Source organism: Parus major, chromosome 10 (assembly GCF_001522545.3).
Source record: "Parus major isolate Abel chromosome 10, Parus_major1.1, whole genome shotgun sequence".
NCBI classification, from domain to species: Eukaryota; Metazoa; Chordata; class Aves; order Passeriformes; family Paridae; genus Parus; species Parus major.
This window is the reverse complement of record NC_031779.1, coordinates 3,241,709-3,263,413: the sequence shown is the minus strand read 5'-3', so window position 1 is coordinate 3,263,413 and position 21,705 is coordinate 3,241,709. Positions and strand designations below refer to the sequence as shown.

The 21,705-nt window shown below is 41.8% G+C and overlaps 2 protein-coding genes across 5 annotated transcripts; one reads left to right on the top strand and one right to left on the bottom strand.

The window, feature by feature from the left end:
- The first annotated feature begins 334 nt into the window (after positions 1-334).
- On the top strand, positions 335-6,497 carry DNAJA4 (DnaJ heat shock protein family (Hsp40) member A4). Of its 3 annotated transcripts, XM_015638588.2 has the most exons (8): positions 335-467; positions 554-694; positions 2,212-2,392; positions 3,293-3,397; positions 4,150-4,377; positions 4,467-4,697; positions 5,197-5,297; positions 5,383-6,497. In XM_015638588.2, the coding sequence occupies exons 2-8, from the start codon at positions 563-565 to the stop codon at positions 5,599-5,601; spliced, it is 1,197 nt and encodes a 398-aa protein (XP_015494074.1). In that variant the 5' UTR covers positions 335-467; positions 554-562; the 3' UTR covers positions 5,602-6,497. The 3 variants fall into 3 exon arrangements, with proteins under 3 accessions (XP_015494074.1, XP_015494075.1, XP_033372918.1); XM_015638589.3 differs by lacking the exons at positions 335-467; positions 2,212-2,392; XM_033517027.1 differs by lacking the exons at positions 335-467; positions 2,212-2,392; positions 3,293-3,397 and having other exon boundaries at positions 582-694.
- Positions 6,498-6,851: 354 nt separating this feature from the next.
- On the bottom strand, positions 6,852-14,143 carry WDR61 (WD repeat domain 61). Of its 2 annotated transcripts, XM_015638592.2 has the most exons (10): positions 14,048-14,142; positions 13,912-13,939; positions 13,439-13,544; positions 12,439-12,611; positions 11,246-11,394; positions 10,831-10,924; positions 9,983-10,076; positions 9,242-9,334; positions 8,526-8,604; positions 6,852-7,127 (listed from the first exon to the last, which is right to left on the bottom strand). In XM_015638592.2, the coding sequence occupies exons 1-10, from the start codon at positions 14,057-14,059 to the stop codon at positions 7,038-7,040; spliced, it is 918 nt and encodes a 305-aa protein (XP_015494078.1). In that variant the 5' UTR covers positions 14,060-14,142; the 3' UTR covers positions 6,852-7,037. The 2 variants fall into 2 exon arrangements, with proteins under 2 accessions (XP_015494078.1, XP_015494077.1); XM_015638591.3 differs by lacking the exon at positions 6,852-7,127 and having other exon boundaries at positions 7,134-8,604; positions 14,048-14,143.
- Positions 14,144-21,705: the final 7,562 nt, after the last annotated feature.

Here is a 21,705-nt window from a genome sequence, read left to right as displayed (position 1 = left end):
ATACTCATTGCCCGAGTACTGGTTTGTGTGAGCTGTACTCAGGGAATGCCAGGCACAGCCCCGGGGGAGCCTCATCTGTACGGACTGAGCGATTAAAACCGGTCACGACCCTTCACCGTGCCGCCCCAAATTAAACACTGACTACGAGACCCAGCCACGGCCCCGGAGGAGCCTCATCTGTACGGACTGAGCGATTAAAACCGGTCACGACCCTTCACCGTGCCGCCCCAAATTAAACACTGACTACGAGCCCCGGGCCCGGCACGAGGCTCCGCCCCTTGCGCGCACCGCTGGTGACGTCACGCGCCGCCGTTCTAGACCGTTCCAACCCCGTGACGTCACGCGCGGCGTCATTCCAGAAGATTCGGCCGGGGCCCGTATAAAGCCCGCGGAAGAGGCGGGGCCGCCGGGATCGCTGAGCGGGCGGCGGAGGCAGCAGCGTTACTTGCAGCGGAGTAACCGCGGTGGTGAGCGCGGCCCGCGGGGCCTCGGCGGGGCGCCGGGAGGGGTAGCGCGGGGTGACTCAGGGGTAACGCGGCGCGTTCTCCCACAGGCACCCACCATGGTGAAGGAGACGGAATACTACGACATCCTGCAGGTGAAGCCTAATGCCTCCTCCGAGGAGATCAAGCGCGCTTACCGCAAGCTGGCGCTGAAGTACCACCCCGACAAGAACCCCAGCGAGGGCGAGCGGGTACGTGGGGCCGGGGCTGGGCCGAGGCCTGTAGGCCACCCACCCACCTATCGTGAGGCGGCCGCGTTCCCGGCGGCACCTGCGGCCCCTGCGCGGGGCAGGCCCCGTCCGGCCCTTCCCTGAGCCGGGATCACCGCAGGCTGTGTGGGGCCGCCCGCGGGGGCTCCGGGGGTCCCCTATAGCCAAGCTGTTTTTAAATCCAGCGTACACTCAATCGTAGTTCAGATTCTGCTTTGCTCTTTCTGGAGCGTAGTGCGTGAAGGCTCCCCTATTTCCAGGTCTTTATTCAGACCTGTGGGCCTGGCAGCAGGCCTGACGTCTCAGCTGTGGCAAAGAGGATGCGGCATTTCTTCTTTTTGGATGCCGTGTGTACTAGTTTCCGTGTAGTTAGGGTGGAAGATTATCCTTATTGGAGCTGGTTAAAACAGGCAAAGCTGGAAGGATTTCTAGTGTGCCAGTGGCTACTGTGCTCTCAGGAGTTGAAAAGGCTGGTAGTGGATCCAGTTGCTAGCACTGTTGTGCTGGAGGATTCGTGTTCCTGAATGGGATGGGTTTTTTTCAGAGAAAAATGGACTGTTTACACGAGAAGCATTTTACATGCTACCAGCACTGACCTGCTCAGCTGCCTGTGTTGGCTTGGATAATAAATGAGCAGCACAACTGGAGTGCTGTGGAAAACATGAATGATGGGATTGTTTATCTAAAAGTGGTCTGCTAATACCTTATTATAGGAATAGAAGGACTATGTTTACTTGTCTGTAATGCTAATTTACAGAACTTAAGCAGTAGCCTAGTCAAAGGTAACTTTTTCTGCCTTTATTTTGGGCCTGCTTTTTTTTGCTTACAACACTTTACATGGCCATGAATAAATGAAGTTTAAAGTGGAAGTGGTCATTCAAGTAATAGCAAATTGTGTTTAAAAATTCAGTTGGTAATCTCTGTAATAGGAAGTTCTTCATTGCTATTTAAGAAAATTCAATAATTGTTTTGTTAAAGTGAGTGTTTTGATTTGTATTTACGTCCTTGTGTTTGTGATGAGTAAGCAACGCCAGTGTCTGGTCACATAAATCTGTTGTAGGTGGATGTACCAGCTCAGCAGGCATGGAGGATCCCTGTGTAGCTCTAGGCTGACTAGCAGTGCTATGGCTGTGAGCAGCTGGGCACCTGCAGGACTTCAGGGATAGTACCATATTCCTTTCTAACTAGATTTGTTAGAGGTTATAATAGCTGTTGCAACTACCACAAGCAACAAAATGTAGTTGGCATATACTTACTTGTAAGGTGGATATGACTGAAGTAAGCCCACTTAAAACATTGGGAGGTGGGGGGGAGAGGGAGGAAAGGGGTGGTTTTCCTGGGTAAAAGTACTATTACAGTCTGTTACCCATGGATTTTCCTTTTGGAAACAAATGCTATAAGAGGGTGCTGTAGTGGCTCAATCTGTAGATGGAGTTGTATGTGAGAGGGCTACTTTTCCTCTTGGTCATAGCTGTTCAGAGCTTCTTTTTTCTTTTTAGTTTAAACTTATATCCCAGGCATATGAAGTTCTGTCGGACCCAAAGAAAAGGGACCTCTATGACCAGGGTGGGGAGCAGGCTATTAAAGAAGGAGGCCTGAGTGGCGGCAGCTTCTCTTCACCCATGGACATCTTTGACATGTTCTTTGGTGGTGGAGGCCGAATGAATAGAGAGAGAAGAGGTACACAGTTCTAAACAAGTTCTAGAAACTCTTAACCATGCACTTAAGCATAAAACACCTGTGCTATGGTATTGCTGTTCTGATGAGCTTACATAGTGTGGATATTACTTGTTGCAGCAATAGAATAAGTAAATGATGATTTTTCTAGTTACTCTAGCATTAAGATTCTAATAAAGTAGATAACATGGCTTACTTAGCCATAGCCATCTTTTTGCTAAGTTCTGTTTATTTTTTGTTGAAGGGGGAATGGGTAGTCTGTAGGGGAGGGGGAAACATTAGTAAGTTAGCAGTTGACTTAGACCTCTTTAAGTTACCTTTTTTCTAAATCTGTGCCTCACTTGCTCATATGCTTTTGGGCAACTTGCTTCAAAGGACACCATCAACTTAAACTTCAGTAATTTTAAATCTCATTAAAATATTTGGGAAAAATCACATGAAACCGAGTACAGTGTGCTGCCAAAAGCACAGTATGGTTTTTGTCTTTTTCATGCCCAATGCCTTTTAAAGGCACAAGTAGTAACTTGCTGTAAAATCATTGAAATTATGCTATGAAGTGGCATGAAAATTCATAGGCAGGCATAAATAGCAACTTCTAAATTGATAGATGTAAAGCTGGTAGTGTCCTTGCATCTTGCTGTTTCAGTTAAGCTTATAAAATCAGGAGTAGGAGCAGGGATAGGGTGGCTTTAATGATTTGCTTAATTACAGCTCAAGTTTTATGTTTGGAAATAAATGGGTGGAGCTTAATGGAAGCTGATGGAACTGCACATGCTTTTAAGGGGGCTGAGTTGTGTTCAAAGCTTGGAATGAACTCTGCATTTCTTCAGTGAGACTATGCATGAACATTTGTGTTCACAAGAGCTAAACAAGTATTAATATTTCCCTTTTCTTTTTCTAAAGGCAAAAATGTGGTGCACCAGTTAGGTGTATCTCTTGAAGACCTGTATAATGGTATTACAAGGAAACTGGCACTGCAAAAGAATGTTATTTGTGCAAAGTGTGAAGGTAAAAAAAACCAACAAGTAGTGGTTTCAAACCTCTCTTCCAGGTTTTTTTTTTTGTGTGTGTGTTGATTATCTGGGGCTGAGAAAAAAGTCTGAAGGCTTTCTTCTCTTTTTTCTTTGCTTGATCCCTGAAAGTCTCCCAGTGTATTTACTTCTTATGCTTAGCCAAGAATAAGTCTCTCAAGCACAGTGTTACTATTTGATTGTTCTAATTGCAAGCTAAAACTCACTGTGAGTTGCAGTTAGGGGTACCTGAATTAAACTTATCTTCACCCAGAACTTGGATGGAGATGTCTATTCTGAAAAACTTCTTTAATTGCTGTGGGTGGAAGTCTGGCTTGTGTTATGCTACCGATTTTATGGTTACTAGGTCTAGGTTACTAGGACTAATGACTGGTCCTCTTTGAGGTAAATTTTAATATGGTCTTCTGTCTTAGTACTCTGTTAAATATTGAGTAAGCAGATTCTTTTTCCAAGTGTTAATGGAATGTTTATGTCTTGAATTTGGTATGTTGACAGTTCCTTGGAAACCAGGATTTACTGGGGGGGGGCAGGCAGAGTCTAATAGAATAAGCTGTATAAGCATTTTGTTTGTAGAGACTTCCAGCTTGTGGGCTTTGTTTTGTGATGACAAATAAATTCCATTACTGAACTACTCTTAAGTTACTTTAAATATGCTTTTGAAGTCAGTGAGTTCCAGCCTGATACTGTAATTTTTTGAGACTGAGATGCAATTTAACTCTTTTGTCAAAGGTTATGGCGGAAAGAGAGGGGCAGTTGAAAAATGTCCTGTGTGTAAAGGAAGAGGGATGCAAGTTATAGTTCAACAGATTGGACCTGGCATGGTGCAGCAAATCCAAACTGTGTGTCCAGAATGCAAAGGCCAAGGTGAAAGAATAAATCCAAAGGACAGGTGTGACAACTGCAATGGCTGTAAGGTTGTAAGAGAGAAAAAGATCATAGAAGTTCATGTTGATAAAGGTAAGAACTGTATATTTGTACTGATTCCCTAATAATAGTCTATAATAGTCTATAGCTCTGCAGAGAATAAATGGATTTCTTTTCTTCAGGTATGAAAGATGGTCAGAAAATAGTATTTCATGGAGAAGGTGACCAGGAGCCTGATTTGGAGCCTGGTGATGTCATAATTGTGCTTGATCAAAAGGATCACAGTGTCTTTCAGAGACGAGGGCATGACTTAATTACAAAAATGAGAATTCAACTCTCGGAGGCCTTATGTGGTTTCAGGAAGACAATTGAAACTCTGGACAACAGAGTTCTTGTCATATCTACTAGGCCAGGTAGGTCTTTTAAGAGTTCTAAGACTATGTAAACTATCAAGTGCTTGTGTGTTTAATTGTACCTGGACTGGAGTTTTGGGGGGAAAATTGTCCTATTTGGGGTTTCCTTTTTCTAACTAGATGATGCAACCAGAGGCATCTCAGTTTAATCAGTTCTTTGTTGTTGCTGTTTCTAAAGCACACAGAGTTGTTATAACTAAAGCTGTCAAATACTTTTTAATAAACCCTCAGCCCCAGCTAGTGGATAGCCAGGAAAATTAAAGAGGCAAAAATCTTAAATTCTACTAAATTCTCTGTTCATTCAGCCTGAAGGCTGTGCCAAGAAAAGCTGATTCCTCTTAACAGCAGGGGAAATAGTCTAAATGGCCTTAGTTCTGTACAGCTTGGGTTTAGTTCTTTCCTGTGAACTGGTTACAATCTCCCTGAGAACACTGCTTGTGAGTGGCTGTGAAATGCCTGTCCCATCACAGCAGCACACTTAAATTTCTCCCCTCCATAGGTGAAGTAATAAAACATGGTGACCTAAAGTGTATCTACAATGAAGGGATGCCGGTCTACAAATCTCCAATGGACAAAGGCAGTCTGATTATACAGTTTTTGGTAAGCTGCGTGCTTTTCTGTTGCCAATATACTCATGTTTGCATATGAATAAATACTCATTTAAAAAAAATGTGTAAAATTACAGGTCCAGTTTCCAGAGCACTACTGGCTCCCAAGGGAGAAACTGTCTCTGCTGGAGGCTCTGCTTCCTTCACGAGAAGATGTTATGGTTACTGATGAGATGGATCAGGTAGACCTTGAGGATTTTGATCCAAATGAGCAAACCTACCGTAACAGTGCAGGAGAAGCGTATGAAGAAGATGAGGAGGGTCCAAGAACAGGAGTACAATGTCAGACATCTTAAAGTAAGGTGGAGTGGATGTCATCGAAGATGTAAATTTTCACAATGAAAACTGCATGGCTGTAATAGCCACTGCTTGTGGTTTTTGTGTTCAGCAAATTGAGTTGCTGCGCTGTCAGTATCACCTTTTTGTAACTAATTTATATTGTGTTCTTGTAGTCTTTCTATATAAAGCAAATGTCATACAGCTGAGAACCAACTGAGTTGGTATGCATTTTCCTTGCTGTGAAGGTTCTCAATTTATTTCACCTGTGCTGTTTCTATAAGACTTCAGCAATATTGATAGAGGCTAAGTGGAGTGTCTTATGTAAATACTTTCATATTGGAAAATTAATTTCATAGAATAAAACATAGCAGAATAACTTCTAATAAATAGTACTTCACCTTTTCTCATGCTTCTCTTGTACTTTTCTAAGCCACTCTAGAACCCCTTTTGTTTAAACAAGTTCTTCTAAGCTCAGACTCCTCACCTACTCTAGATTATTCTCAATATTAAGCTTTGTGTTAGCTGCACCACTTATACCTGTCTCATTTTGTATTTCAGAAGCATTTTGTGCATGCCCTTGTCTCTGCCTCATAGCCCTCTTCCTGTGTTCTGTGTGTTGAGAGTAGCATTCCTTCAGCTGCCTCTCTGTGTGTGACCTAAGGTTACAAGCTGTCCTCTAATGTTACTTACAAGCAAATACTTCCAAATAAAAGTTTGACCTTTCAGAAGCTCAAGCTTTGTATTTCAGCCTTCCCTAGATAGGGTTTTGACTTCCTCCTAGGCATTGTATACTTGTGCCTTAATGAAAATGAATAAACCAAAACCACCTGCATTGGGTATACTGCTGCTGTTTTATAACATACATGGTCGCACAGTACACTGATCCCATTAAAGCTTTTTTCCTTTCTACTTATTTGCTGGTAGTGTTTGTATTAAACAGGTGCTTCCCTTTAGTGACATTAAAGCATGATGAACGATCTATATCCATGTACCACGCAATTGTTGAAACAGGTGTTGAACTTAAGTGCTGCTCTTGCAGTCACTGGTCTTAGCATCAGGATAAGCCGAGGCTGTCATTTCCCAAATCTATAACACAGCCTCAGTCATTTTCCTTCTGCTAAAATAAGCTGCTGTGACACTTAGCCCATGCTTTCCAGCTCTGGTCTATTTATGTTTAAAGGCAGGGGGCGATTAACTGAGCGGTTACTTCACCCATGACTGCATATTTCCAAAAATACTTTTTTTCCAAGAATCAAGACACAAGAACTTGGAGCTATAGCTTTTATTTTAAAAAATTAAGGCTTTATTTTCTTATGCTAAACAAAATCAAAATTAGATAATATCAGGTTTTGCAGATCAGTATGAAATGCTTTTATCTTACTAAAAATTTACATAAGTAGCAGTCCCTTGAAACTGCTACAAGAGATTTACTGAAGCATCTAAAGCGAGACATTTAAACTGGACAGTCATAAATATGAATTTCTTGGTCATCACCAACAGACACAATTTTGGACCCACTTCCATTGTATTTCACTCCCCAAACCTGTAAATAAGACATATGCAAGATTATGAAGAAAGTACAAAGAAAAATAATCTTTGTGGCACTCATATTTATTGTAAGCAGTAGAGGAAGGATTATTGAAAAGTCACCAGATTAGAACTGGTGCAGTTCTAACCAGCTAGGGCTGCTGAAGCAGAGCAGGACACTGCCCTCTAGGAGCCTGACGAGTTTCTGCAGCCACTCCCACCCACAGTGGGTTACACGTGCTTACACTAGCCAAAGATACTTGATCAGGGCTGAAGACTCCTTGCCCCAGTTTGCATAAATAACCCAAGCATCTTCACGCTTGTCCATCCTCTAGCCCTTTCTGAAAATAGTATTTTACAGTACACGAAAGCAAGAGAGGAAGTATTTGTCATGACACATCATGACAGACTGAAGAATGACCTAATTTATCCTTGAGCTCTTTCAGAGAACTGTTTACCTACCAGTACAAAACTTAGAAAGAATTCAGGTCAGTCCTCTGATTTAAGACAGTTATACAAGCTCTTAAGTGACACCCATCTCCATCAGAATGACATCAGGAAGGGTGAAAGTTACCCAGCACATTAATGTGAAGCACAGAATGGGTGCCTTGACAACAGTATGTTTTGGGCAATCTTGTATGCTATTTAGCATTAATACCCAAAATCCAGCATTCCCAGTAACTGATAAATCTCTGTTTGCCACAGACTGAATGAGATTATACACAACAGCCAAAACAGGGGAAATCAAGGACCACTTGGTACTTCAATATTAAAACCCCCATAGCTATAGATAACTGAAAAGGTTACCAGCAAGAAAGTACTAAGGAAGAAAACATTCAAATAAAATCTGGAAGAATATGCTGTGTTTCTTGCTCAGTGATCCATTAAAATATTGTTCTATTTATCACCTGACATTTGGACAAAGAGTAAATGGGTAAATGTCCTTCCCTCACAGATAGCTATCACTGAACAAGAAATTAAAACTCCACAGTATTACAGACAATGGAGGAGGAAAAACTCCCAAGTTTCCAGGCTGCTTTAAAGCATCTGTTTAGGTAATTCCATCCTTTTAAACAAGTACTTCCACCATTACATATGCACATGCTGTGCTTATTTCTGTCACAGAAATAAGAACAGAGACAAAGGTAACAGAGTCTGGTGAGACTTGGGCCACTCAGGATTGCCTTTAATTGGGCTCGAAAAATGTTAATTACTTGGAAGAGATTAGCATATACACTTGGAAGTACTACTTCAATATTAAGTGCTAAATAACCACAACTTTTAAAATTTCATTACAGCAAGCTAAAGTTGCATTACTGCAAGTCTGGAGCTGAAGCACCAAGATGAAGCACAAATGTGCACAACTACCCAAGCTCTCCTGGGAACATGGTGACTTAGGGAATAGTAGCCATACCTGATCTTGGTGGTCAAAGAAAGTATGGACACAGGTCCTCGTTCCAGCATCCCAAACTTTTACACTTTTATCAGATGAACTGAAAGAAAAATAATAATGATCAATGTTTAAATTACTAGATTAACCAAAGTTTAATGCAAACATTAAAGGGTCTCATATGGTAGACATAAGAAACCCTCTTTCACCCATCAAATACAGGGATGAAGTAGCAAAGGACTGCCTCTTCTACCAGGTTCCATTACCTTTAAAATCAGTTTACTCTTTCAACATCTGCAATGTGTAAATGAAGACTCCCATTTTGGCCAAAAAATTGTTTCAGGCAAGTTCTTTGGATAAGGAAATTCCTGTTACATATACTTGGTCCCCCAGCTCCCTCAGCTGTTTTAAGAATTAATACTGAAGTTCAAGTAGATTAATGTACTACTAGTTCACGTTGTAATTCTTGATTCAACAGCAATTTCTCAGCTATTTAGAATCAAACTGCCCTTCTGTTAGGTTAGGTGTTATTCACTTGTCAGGAACTACACTGCAGGTGAATGACTTTGTAAAATGCTCTCACTGCAGCTGGTATCACATCACAGATTGGCTTGAACCTTTAAATTTTATGTTATTTCATTAGAGACCCCACTGTGCACACCTAATTCTTACGATCCATCTCCCCTTCTAAAATATTTTTTTTTTTTCAGTAATCAAAAACAATTAAAAAGCCTCAATACCTGGAAACAAAATGGGTATCATCTGGACAAAACGCTACATTTAAAACCCAGGAGCCGTGACCACTTAATGTGCCAGCCAAGTTTGCATGTTGCCTGTGGAAAGAACATGTTAGCATCTGCTCTGTGAATTCCAGGGAAAAAGCAACAGGAATATACTCTAGCTAGCACAATCAAGAATGGTTCAATGGAAGGTGACTTCTGGACATTTGTTCATCCAAGCTGAACTGGTGTTACAGCAGATCCTGCTATTCCATTTCAAATAGTTAACATAAAAAGAAGACACAAAGAAGATACACTGGAGGACAAATAGTTTCACCAAAGCCAAAGCAATACAGGTTTAAGAGGTGAAGACCACTGAATCAGGGCCTTTTCCTCCCCAGGGTCTTCCAAGGTATTGCAAGATGCAACAGAAACAGGTCATAAATATAATTTTTTGTCTACAGAACAGATGTTTAGGAAGGGTGAACACAAGTTCACAGGACAAACACATGGAAGAATTAGCTTATTGCCTAGAGGCAAAAATGAGGAAATCAATTTGTTTTCAAGTTGCAGCTTTTTTCTACCTCTACACTTTTAAAAACTATTTAAGGATGTAGTATTTTATGATTTATTTTTTAGATAAAGAAGTCACCAAAAAGCTGAAAGGAATTCTGGAGAGCTGAGGGTTTGATCTATGTTTCACACTATCAGCTTCTCTAAACAGTTGTTCTCCTGCCAGCAGGGCTGGCAGTCCCCACTCACACGTCGTAGATTTTGATGTAGCCATCGTCGGAGGCGGTGACGAGTAACTGGGAGTCAGGGGAGAAGGTCAGCGAGCGGATAGGCATGGCGTGGCCTGCAGGCACAGGGACACAGAGCAGGACTGGCACTCCTCTCACTAAGGCCAGTGCTCAGCAAGCTGTGCCACAACAGCACTGCCTGCTCAGAGACAGCAGCCTCTGAAGCCTCCTTCTCTCTAGAGGCTTCTTCCCACAACAGAAAGTGGAAACGCACAGCAGTTCTCAACTGTGTATGTTAAGGCATGTCTGCAACACAGAGTAACTAGTTTCCTTCAGCTGTGAGTCTTTATTAGAAATTATGTCATATTTTACAGTATGATTGCATATTTATGTGGTTGGGGTTTTGGTTACAACTGGGCAGAAACTTCACAAACACTAAAAGCCCATTTATCTCTTAGAAAAAAATGCATGTCTTCTACAACATAAAAAGGTGAGTTATTTCTTAGAACAAAAACTTGTTTCAGAACAAATACCCAAAGAAAAACAAAAACCATATGCATGGCAGCACAGATTTGGATTGGCTTCATGCCCTTGTACTTTTCTGCAATACCAGGAGCTACAATTTAAGAATTTAGTTAAGCATTATTGACTGTATCTTTTCAAAAAGGCATTTATGATGGAAGCCTGAGTTTACAGTGTGCCTCTAATATTTCAAACGATTTAGGTTAAAGCACACTAAATAACTAAATACTGTCTAATGGACAAAAATGTCAACACACTTCTGCCATGGCTGTTGTAGCTTATTCTGACTTGCATTATATCCTTTAATTTTGTCAGAAATGAAGCCAGAATTTGGGTACCAAACCATACCTTCTAGCGTATGCAGAAGTTTTCCAGTTGCAATATCAAAAATATTGATAATGCCATCTATTGCTCCACTGGCCAAGTATTTTCCATCTGGACTCTGTAATAAAACACAAAAAGTGTGATTCAACATCTGTGTGCATTTATGCTGTGTAAGCCCTGACATTCCCTTGGCAGCTTTTCACAAATAATGATCTTTGCAAGATACCTGGGCTCCAAAAATCCTGTAGACTATAAGCAAGATCCAAATAGATTTTCCAGCTGTTCAGGGGGGAAATGTCACACAATTTGTATTTGGAACTATGGCTGTCACTTAGTATTATTGTAGAGATAAACTGATAGAGGGAAACAAAAAAACCTATTTACAACATATTACAGCAAAAGCAATTTCTCATAAGGAATTATCAATTGTGCTTCTTACATATGCAATGCTAAGGATGAACTTTCCTCTGGTGTCCAGAGAATATTCTTTCTTTCCAGTTTCAACACCGAAAATATTTACTTTCCCCACGTGACTTCCTGTTGCAAGATACTGGGAATCAGGCGAAAAAGCCAGGGACCAAGCATCAACTGTATTAAAAAATAAAAACCAGTTAGCTGGATCCAGTTCTTGGCTCTTATTCAACAGTGGCAATTCTGTCTGCATCTGTTTAGCTGTTTAAGCCCCTGAGTGTACAAGCCCATCAGTTACCCCTTCTATGGAGCGTATCTTGAACCATTTACTTACATTTAGTAAAAGATGACATTTCCAGTAAGACCCTGATCTTATGAGACCCTCGTGTAACAATAAATTTAGAATTTAAGACTGCATCAGTTAAGTCTAAATTCTTACTTTTTTCCTGGTACCAAAAGATTGAAATTACCAAAAAAGTAACACTAGTATGTATCAAAGCACAGAAGATGCAGGAGAAATGCAGATACACAAATGTAACACAGACAACATTCCTGCAACTGAATGTAAAAAACCATCATTCTTCATGGCAATGCAATGTATTTATCTGGGACAATGCAATTCACTTTTTTTTTTTTCTAAAAGCTTAATATTAATTGCCTAAAACACTGTAAGACTGTTCTTAAATTTTTGACTCCCAGTGGACTCATGAAATACTTGGAATAAGACCTTAGGCCCTGAGTTCCAGCTTGGAGAACATTACCACTGTTACCATTGATAACTGTTTTGACTTGCTTGCTCAGGATTGGACATGCTGGATAAAAAAGGATCATATCCACAGTTGAAATTCACTGCACTGTTAAGAAGAATATCCAGAGCTCCTTTTTAGATCTATCTGAATAAGCACTTGAATTATTTCTTCCAAATATCCCTTCACCAATACATGTGTAAGAGCAAGCTGGTTTCCATTCTTTATGCATACAGCAAAAAGCCAACTATGTGTACCCGAGAAAGCACAAGAAGTGTGTAAAAATAAATGTAAAATTGTCTGATGCTGCTTTGTGTTGAGTTCATAAAACCTTTAAGACTTCTGCAAATATAGAAAAGATTAAACTCCCCAAAGACCTTAATCTGCTCATACACCCCAATCCCCCAGTGTTCAGTATTTGCCAGGAAGAGTCACGCTGTTCTCCTGCAGAGCCAAGCTCAGCACTGTGTCTTACCAGGACCAGCATCTATGGACTTGATCTGTTTGCCAGTCTCTAAGTCCCAGAGGCGAATGTGGGCATCCAGGGAGCTGGATGCTGCAATGGCACCTGTGTGGCTGATGTCTACAGACACCACCCCCAGCTGGTGACCCTCCAGAGTCCACTGCAGATCCAGCTTTTCATCGTTCCTTTGGTGCAAGGGAAAGAAAAGCCTCGTTAGGAAGTGCTGGGGGTGTTGAATGATCCCCAGCCTCACACAAAACAAACAATTCACATTCCTTCATTTGTTCAACACAAAGCAATCCAAGTCCTCCCATGAAATGTGAAGGGCTACACACAAGCTCTCTGTACTTAAAGAACAGACAAATCAATAATTTACAATATTCCTGCAAAGCAGGTACTTCTTTCTAAGTTTGGAAGCCATCCCACCAAAAAATGTGCATCGAACACCAGTCTGTGGGTGCTCACAAACCTGTGAGCTCAGAATGAAGTGCCATGATTGACATTTTCAGTCACCCCAACCAAGATAAACCTGTCACAGAAGTGAAGCACACCCTTCACACTGCTTTGCCTAAGAGACAGAATAACTTCTTTGCAAAAGCACACTTCCATAAGGATTATCAGGATCTTTTTTCCAATAAAAAAAGAAGATGTCATTTCCTCTTTCTCACTATTGCCATTACTGCTTTCACAGTACACATCTCCAAATGCACTGTCTCATCAGAAAATGCATTTCTTATTCTTTGGTTTAGAAGCACATAAAGTATTCTCTAACGTGCATTTTCAAAAGGAAAGTTTTGAATTCTCATTCTTTGAAAATGAAAGCACACCAGAATGCCACTACTCCAAGAGAAAGCACACACCAGTGGAGATAAGTTTGCTCAAAGAAGCAGTTGTGTGCCATGCTACCTCTTCCCTAAGGTAACTTCTAACATCCCTGCAGGCTGTGGGAATTCAAGACTTTTCCACACAGAGTATTTCCAAGGCCTAACACAGGTTAACATGGAGCACTTACCATTTCCAGACCTTCACCAGATCATCCAAAGAGCCAGAGATCACTGTTTCAGACCCATCATTTTTATTTTTTCCCCAGGCAACTGACCAAATGGCATCATCGTGAGCTAAAAGAGAATATAAACACACTAATTAAAAACTAAGTATTTTCTTTTGACAGAAGATCACAGCCAGATTTGGTAATGCTGAAATGGCTAGCTGTGATGTTGCCAAGAGACCCCCCTGCTTCTCAGGTCTATTGGGTGCTCCGAGAGCCTTGTCACTGTTTACTTTGTTCCAAAACATGCAATGTATTATGCGACCAGCATCACTGCTGAAAAAGCAGCACAGATACCTTTGAGTTACTCAGATTTATGCCTAATATAAACATAACCAGGTCTCCTCACACAGAAGACCTCCTCACATACCTGCCTTTACCACCTTTATATCACCCCAGAACACCAACACTGTTTAATACCGTTAGCGTTTGCTCACCTTGTTCTTGCTTGAAGAGAATACCGTACTAGAAAGAAAAAATAATTAATATTACACATTACCAGCCTATATATACACATACATATTTACATACACACACATCTCAAGCCGGCAGTTAGCTTAGCTAACCAATTACCTGTGTGGTCATGTCTTTCTGAAAACAATCCCGACGGCAGCGCTCTGAAAGGAGTTGGACACACCTCCTTCCGCCGTCGCGCCTTGATGACCTCCGGAACCACCGAGAGCGCCGCTCTCTCCGGCTCCGCGCCCTCTGCCGCCGCCCCGTGGCCGGGAGGCCCAGGCGGACACGTCCCGCCGGCGGGAACGGCGCGCGTGGCCCTCAGCGCCCTCAGGGCCAGCGGGGCTGAGTTCCCGGCGCCGCGTCCTGACCCTCAGCGCCCTCAGGGCCAGCGGGGCTGAGTTCCCGGCGCCGCGTCCTGACCCTCAGCGCCCTCAGGGCCAGCGGGGCTGAGTTCCCGGCGCCGCGTCCTGACCCTCAGCGCCCTCAGGGCCAGCGGGGCTTAGCCCCCGGCCCCCGCATTGCGTGCCACAGTTTATATCCTTGCCGCCTCTCATTCATTCCCTCACACTCACCCATTGAAACCCCGGGCACGGGGCCCGCGCCACCTCTGTCAGAAGCCCCCAGGATTTTCAGTGTGTGGTATCAGTGCCAGCGATGCCCTAGGGTGCTGCGATGGCAGGGATGGTGTAAGCTGTAGGACACGGCACAGACTGAGGGGTGAGGTCAGGTCCGCCGGCCCAGCCGTGTAGAAAGCTCCTGAGGGAAGGCCGAGGTGTGAAGGAGGCAAGGGGCCTCACAGGAGGCACGGCGCTCACCGACCCCACACTCCTGGGGCTGCGGCACTGCACATGGCTCTCACCACGGCACAGATGGCTTTAACTTCACAGAATCACAGAATCATTAAGGTTGGAAGGGACCTGCTCATCAAGTCCAACCTAGGTTGATCACCTTGTCAATTGGACAAGAGCACAAAGTGCCACAGCCGATCATTTCTTGAACACTTCATGGATGATTATAACACCAGCTCCCTGGGCAGCTCCTTCCGATGCCTGACCACTCTTTCTGTGAAGAAATTCTTCCTGATGTCCAGCCTGAACCTCCTTTGACACAACTTGAGCCTGTTTGCTCTGGTCCAGTCGCTTGTTTCCTGGGAGAAGAGCCTGATTCCCTTCTGGCTACACCCTTCTGTCAGGGAGATACAGAGAGCAAGAAGGTTCCCCCTGAGCCTCCTCCAGCTTGAGCCCAAATAGGGCCCTCAGCCACTCCTTGTGCTCCAGAAAGGAAGTTTGCCTGCTAATCATCCGTGTCAGACCAAAAAAAAAAAGGTACTTTTGTTTTGGAAACTGAAGTTTTTCAAGTTGCTGCTTCTGCTTGAGATAGAAGTGGAAAAAATGTCAGAATTAAAGTTCAGGAGAATAAATCAGATTCCCTGAGGCTTAAACTTAAAGACCGATAATCAGTGGTCTTTCACAGCTCTTAATCAGTTTTCATGTGTACACAAAGCTCTTTGAAATCAACAGAACTTGTCTGAGAGCAGAGTAACAACCAAAACAGGAATTCTGAATGTGTCTTAACACAGTTCTGCAGTCAAGAATGAAAATCTGGCTAAAACTCCTACACATAATTACAGACTTACATATAATTACAGAATCTTTAGTTCTCAGATTAGGTTGAGCTTTGAGAAGATTTTAAGGCATACAGCTTTAAAGTCCTGAATTTCAGAAATCCTCATTTTCTCCTTAGTAATGATGCAATGGTAAGCATTCTCCAAAAGTAAAAGAAGTTATTCTCTTTCTTACCAGGGTTCTTCTAAGAATTCTTCCATTTAAATGTACACTTAGAACGTACTACTTTCACCTTATGTTCAAATAATCAAGCTTGGTCTTGCAGTTCTGTATAGAGTACTGCAGGACTGTAACGTAATCTTTGACTGACAAAGTGTTTCTAATCCCTCCAGAGGTTGCATATCATGCAAAGTTCCCTCTGTGCACTGGTATTTACTCTGTACAGTGAACACATGAGTCCTTCATGGGAAAAGATTGTTCCTGTTCTCCTGTGAGAGGGCAGAGTGAGATTGTGGGTTATTTCCTACATCACTTCTGACACAAATCTGTATTTGTTAGAGTGAAAGCTGATTAGATGCTGCTTTGGTGCATCAAGAGGATAATGTGAAGCAAAGTGTTCCACATGTTTGATTTACAGATAAATTGCCTCTGTGGAATAGTAACTGAGAGCAGGTTTCTGTATGTCTGTCCTTTCTCTGGAGCACTGTGTCAGTATGGGTATTTCAGCCCTAATCACAAGAATGCCTTGGGAGTGCCTCTGGGTTGAAATGACAGCTTTTAAAACAATGTTCCAGGAAAGAAACCTGACATATTAAAAACTATTATGATCACACTCATACTGTATTTACACATAGAAGTGAATTAGGTCAGGACTTTGGATGCCACATTAATATTGCAAAAGGCACTTCCCAGCAAGTCCAGTTGCAGAGAGCACATTGAGGGCAAGACAATTTAAAAACACAGGTTGAGCTCCACTGTGGCCTGTTCCAGTCCCAGTTCAGATCAACATTCACAGTTCAACACCAAGTTGACACACAAGACAAATGCCAGGTAAGCTTTGATTCATTAAGGTCTTGAAGGCACATAAAACAAGAACTTCCATAAAACAGGAAGGTTAGATAATTAACTGGTAGCTCCAGCTCTTCAAGTATATGAACACTTGAGCCTTCAAATACCAGACATGTCAGCTTCTCTCCCTGCTCCACACTAAATAATTGTTAGTGGTTTTGAGGAAGATGAGAATGGTATTTAAGTTATGTGGTGATGTTTGCCAAAGTGAGTAATAGAGTAATATGTATTTTTGTGGTTACTAATGTCAGACTATGTCAGTTTAGAAAAGGGACTGTGTATTACAACGGTACCTGCAGAGAGCTGGATTCAATTCCATGCTCCTTTCAGGACTGATCCATCAGTTTTGGGTTTGTTTTTCCATCTTAGGGTTCAGTGTAGGATCAGTCACCCACAGGTGCTGCAGAAACAAAGGGTGACTTGTGACAGAGCCTGTGTGCTGATTTATAGATATATATGTGTGTGTGTGTGTGTGTGTGTGTGTGTGTGTGTGTGTGTGTGTATGTGTGTGCATGTATACCACCTCCCTGTTGTGGAGCAGCAGCAGCAGCAGGAACATCTCTGTCCTCTTTCTAGGAGGTTGGCATTCACAATGAAACATTAATCATTTCAAATCCTTCTGTGTCTGGACAGTTCTGAACAGTTGTGGCAGGAGTGAAAAATCCTCTGCTTCTGTTGCTTACTGTGTCTCTAGGAAATCATTAAGGCACTGCTTTCCTGGGAGTGAATTGGAATGGCATTTGCACTGTTTGCTCATTCATTTCAGTTCTCTGCCTCCATCAAGTCACTCAGAGTACCTACAGCTTTTTGTATTGTGTGTGTCAGCATTGTAGTGCATCAGCATGGGGGCAGTTGAGGCAAAAGACAAGAGCCACAGAAAATCCAGTCCTAATACAGTCTTCAGTTCCACTTTTGACACAAGTCCAGTTTCTTGCATGCAGGTTTGATGAACTTTGAGCTTTTGTTAGTTTTCCTCTGCTCACTTATTTCTTTATTACATCTTTTTGTTAGCTGCTGTCCCCTTTCTTCCCTTTTCTTGTAACTTCATATGCTTTTTTTACTGATAGGTTTCTCTTTGATGGTCCCAAGCAGCTGAATTGGGGATCTGGAGTCAAGTATAAACCTTCCTAAAGTTTGAAGAGTTTCAAACAAAAGCTTTGCTTTAAAAAAGTTCCTGTTTTATTTCCAAAAACATCCATTGTAAAGGGCCTGCATGTTGCAAGTGGTGTCACCAAACCCAGCCATCACACCTTATAGGGTATAGAGTTGGAACTACAGTCACATCTGTACTCCAAGGGCTGGCCAAAACAGGGAAATGATATAATGGAAAAGCTCTTCTTCAAGAATCTGAAACCAAGTCCAAATAGTAATGACTTGCCCTGTGAGTTAAGGAAGGATCATTATCCCATTTCACAAATGGGTGAAATTTGAAGCACGATGACGAATTTCGTCAGTGGTAGATTGAGGAATGGAACCTATTTCTCAGCCTCTTGGTATGTGTTCTAGCTCAGTGTGTATCTACACACTGACATTGCTTTAAGTTTACATTGAAATACTAAATTGTTTTGCTAAAAAGAAAGGAAGTATTTAAATGTATTTATTCAACAAGCTAGGAAAAGTACTTGCGACAGACAAAAATGGAAAGGAAAATCCAAACTGCCAGAGACTCAGCCTAACAGGAATGAAAATAATACTTGCAGGAACAATTCTTTCTCTGGCTGGCACTATGCAGTTCCAGCAAGACGAGGTGTCCTGGTGGGCTTCTGATCAGGGGAAAGCTTGACCTGGAGAGTACTTTACTTCAGAATGGATCATATTCCTTTGGAATTGATAAGGTGGACAGTGAGATTGGAGAGAACGAGCAGCTGCTTTTAGGAAGAAAAGAAAAAAATAGAACAGTTAAATAAATCCTAAAAACTAGACTTACTTCCTCATGGGAGGAACCTCATCCCCACTGTCACCTGAAGAGAATCTAGAATGGTCAGATGTAATTACAGGCCTTTTAACCTCCTGCTCATGGCATGTATAAGTCAAAGAGAACCTTTCAGAGCACAGTTGTTTTGAAAGGGATAATAAAATAAGCAAAAAAAGAGCAAAAGTCATTGTTCTTCATGAGGGATTTTCTAACAGTTCGTCTGTGCTTGATGATAACTGAGTACAGATGTTATTTTCTACCTATTATCTCTTTCTCCCAGTGAAAAGACTTCAGTTGTTCCTTTATTTACTTTATCAGAATTATCGTATTCTATTCTTTATTTTATTCTCTCTCACAGCTTTCTTTTTTTAAGGTGCAAGAGGTGGATCAGAGTTTCTCAGACCTTAACATGAGCCTGAAATGTTGAATGACCCTATAGAATACAACTACAATAAAAGAAACATCTGGTGCTTGTTTGTCAGGATTGAAGTAAGGCCCTTTAAAACATCATGCATGCAGTTTGGACTGACTTCTAGAAAGCACAAAGTTTCAACCCATACATCAAGTCTAGCAGTAAAACTCTTCTCTCCAGGATGATGAATTTCACATGTTTTACCAAATTTAATGTATATCCCTTGCTGTTGTGGCTTCAGATGGACATGACAGCTGGAGGTGACCTGATGACCTTGTGCACCAAAACTGAACCACTTGAGCTCAAGGAAAACACTTCTGGTTGCCAATTAATAATTGGCTGTTAAACTGTGAGCTACTAAGTATTGACCATGTAATCTAAGGCAGTCTTCTAAGCCTGAATTTGTGTCCTTTTTACTTTGGTACTCATACATTATGTGTAACGGAAGGCCCTTCTGTGCCATCCTCAGCCAAGTGCTGTTTAGTCCCAAAGTGCTGGTGAATGTCTGCAGTCTCTGCCTCTGTGAAGAACGATGCTGTTCTCACAGAGCAGGAGGAGGAAGGCATCAGGGATGCCCTACACTTCTCTACACAGAATGCTGGCTCTACCTGCATCTGGGTCACTTGAGCTTATGATGAGTGATAGTAAAGAAGACAAGAGAAAGCACCTTTTTTTTCTTTTTCTGATCCATACAGACAAAGGCTTGAATAGGCTGCTGAACTGGGAGACAGAGAGGAGGGAAGGGGACTCCTTCACCTGCTGTGTAACATTCTCTGCCTGACCAAGCTATTTACAATTCACTAAGGATGAAATGAAGGCACCGTGGATCAAGTCTCTGGATATGGTGTTTACTCCACTGTAAAATGTTATTAACTTTATTCTTCTTAGAGACTCTCTTTCTAGATTGATAGTTGCTAAAATTGGCCTTTAGACAATTTTTGTTTCTGGAGTGGGGATCCAGAAACTGGCCTGTTGCACCATTATAACATCAAGTCTCTTTTATATATAGGATATATATATATATATATAATTATATATATATTCTTTATATACAGGATCAAATGTAGAGGACACAACTCTGGCTTTTTAGAATAATTAGTAAGAAAAACCAGGAAGAAAACCCTTCATTTGTTGGCAGTAGATGCTAAGAATGTTCATAATAATTATCTCAGATACTCTCAAAAACTTTTAGTTGTGTTTACTCAGTATTTGTTCCTATGTATTTTTGTGTCTCCATTTGGAATATATTTACCTAAATAGGTACTTAGCTCTTCAGTGCCTGGTGTCCATTTGCATGGGTTGCTGGCAGACAGACTGTATGGATACACTTGGCTCAACCAGACAATTACTTTGCCACTTATCTTCATGTCACTGCCCTGATTTGTTATTGCAGCCTTCAATGCCACTTCTGTCTTCATCAACACTGTCCCATTCATGCTGTTTGCTTTGATGACTTTGCTGGGCAACCTCTTTCATGTCCTTGTCTCCTTGTGAGAGAGGCTTTTTCTTCTTCAGTTTGCCTGTCTGGCTCACAAACCCTTTTGAATCAAATTGACGGTATTAACCTTACACAGAGGAGTTGTGCTGGAGGATAAATGCCAGTGCTCTGCAAGCTCCAGCTCCCATGGAAGTCAGAGAGAGGAGGACTAAGTATGGCACATCATAAAACACTATGTTCAGCTAGCTCTGGATGAGATGCTTGACTCAAACCATACAAGTTGGTTAAATCATTATGTCGTTGCTGGCTGTGAAAGCCCATTTTACAGTGGTGATTCAACAGCAAGACCATGTGTTCATGTCTCATGCATTTTACTGGGTCCTGAACACATGTTCAAGTCTCTACTGAATCAGTCCCATAAATACTTCATATAAAATGCTGGACACTTTTGTGAGTTCCCATTGTAAGTATTTCATTCACATTTGACATTGTATCACTGATGGGTGTTTCATATAATGAAAAAAAACTTCAGACATGTAATGAGGTGATCGTTTGACTGCTTTGGTCCACCTATTTTTAGTGATGTGTTATTGACATTAGCAGAAACGTGGCATGAGGAAATAAGAGATTTTGTATGTAAGGTAATTTTCTTCTGGGTTTCAAGCCTTCTAAGTCAGATATAAAACCAAAAAAAACGAGAGAGGAAAAATAATTCCTGATTTCTGTGAACTTCAGATCAATTGCTATGACTGAAGGATTGATGCTGAGATCATAACATGGTACTGGAATTTGGATGCTCTGAAACCAGGAAATCTTCAGTTCTTTTTGCTTTCTGTGGCAAGAAAACCTTTCCTCTGACACTTTTGGCATTTGAGTTAATTTAAAGTGGCACCAGGAATCCTGTGTTTTTTGAATTTTCAGGTTTGGTGGTTTGGAAATGCTGTCTAAAATGCAAGTGTCCCTTCCAAACTGAAGTTGCAAATTCTCAAAAACCATGTTGGGAAACTGCTGAGGGAAGGTTTGCTTGCAGAGTTTGGTGCGTTGAAAATACTGGGAGTGTAATTTTCCCTGGGGTGTCTTGGCCCTTGAGAGTAAACTCATAGGTACTAAGGGTGAGGAACACCTAAATGTGTTCATCATATGATGTTTGACAAGTGCCAGTGAAGCGGCTTTTTTGGTGCACAGGACTCAATGCTTTCTGTGCTCAACTGAATGAGAACAACAAATTTAAGCAGCTGCACTGAGCTCTCTTCGCATCTGTGACCCACTTAGCTCTTGATGCTGCCTAATGGAGGGAAGTCATGCACATCTCTGTAATGACACCTAGGCCAGAGCTGATCCTGCATGAAAACAATTATGCATTGACCCCTAAAC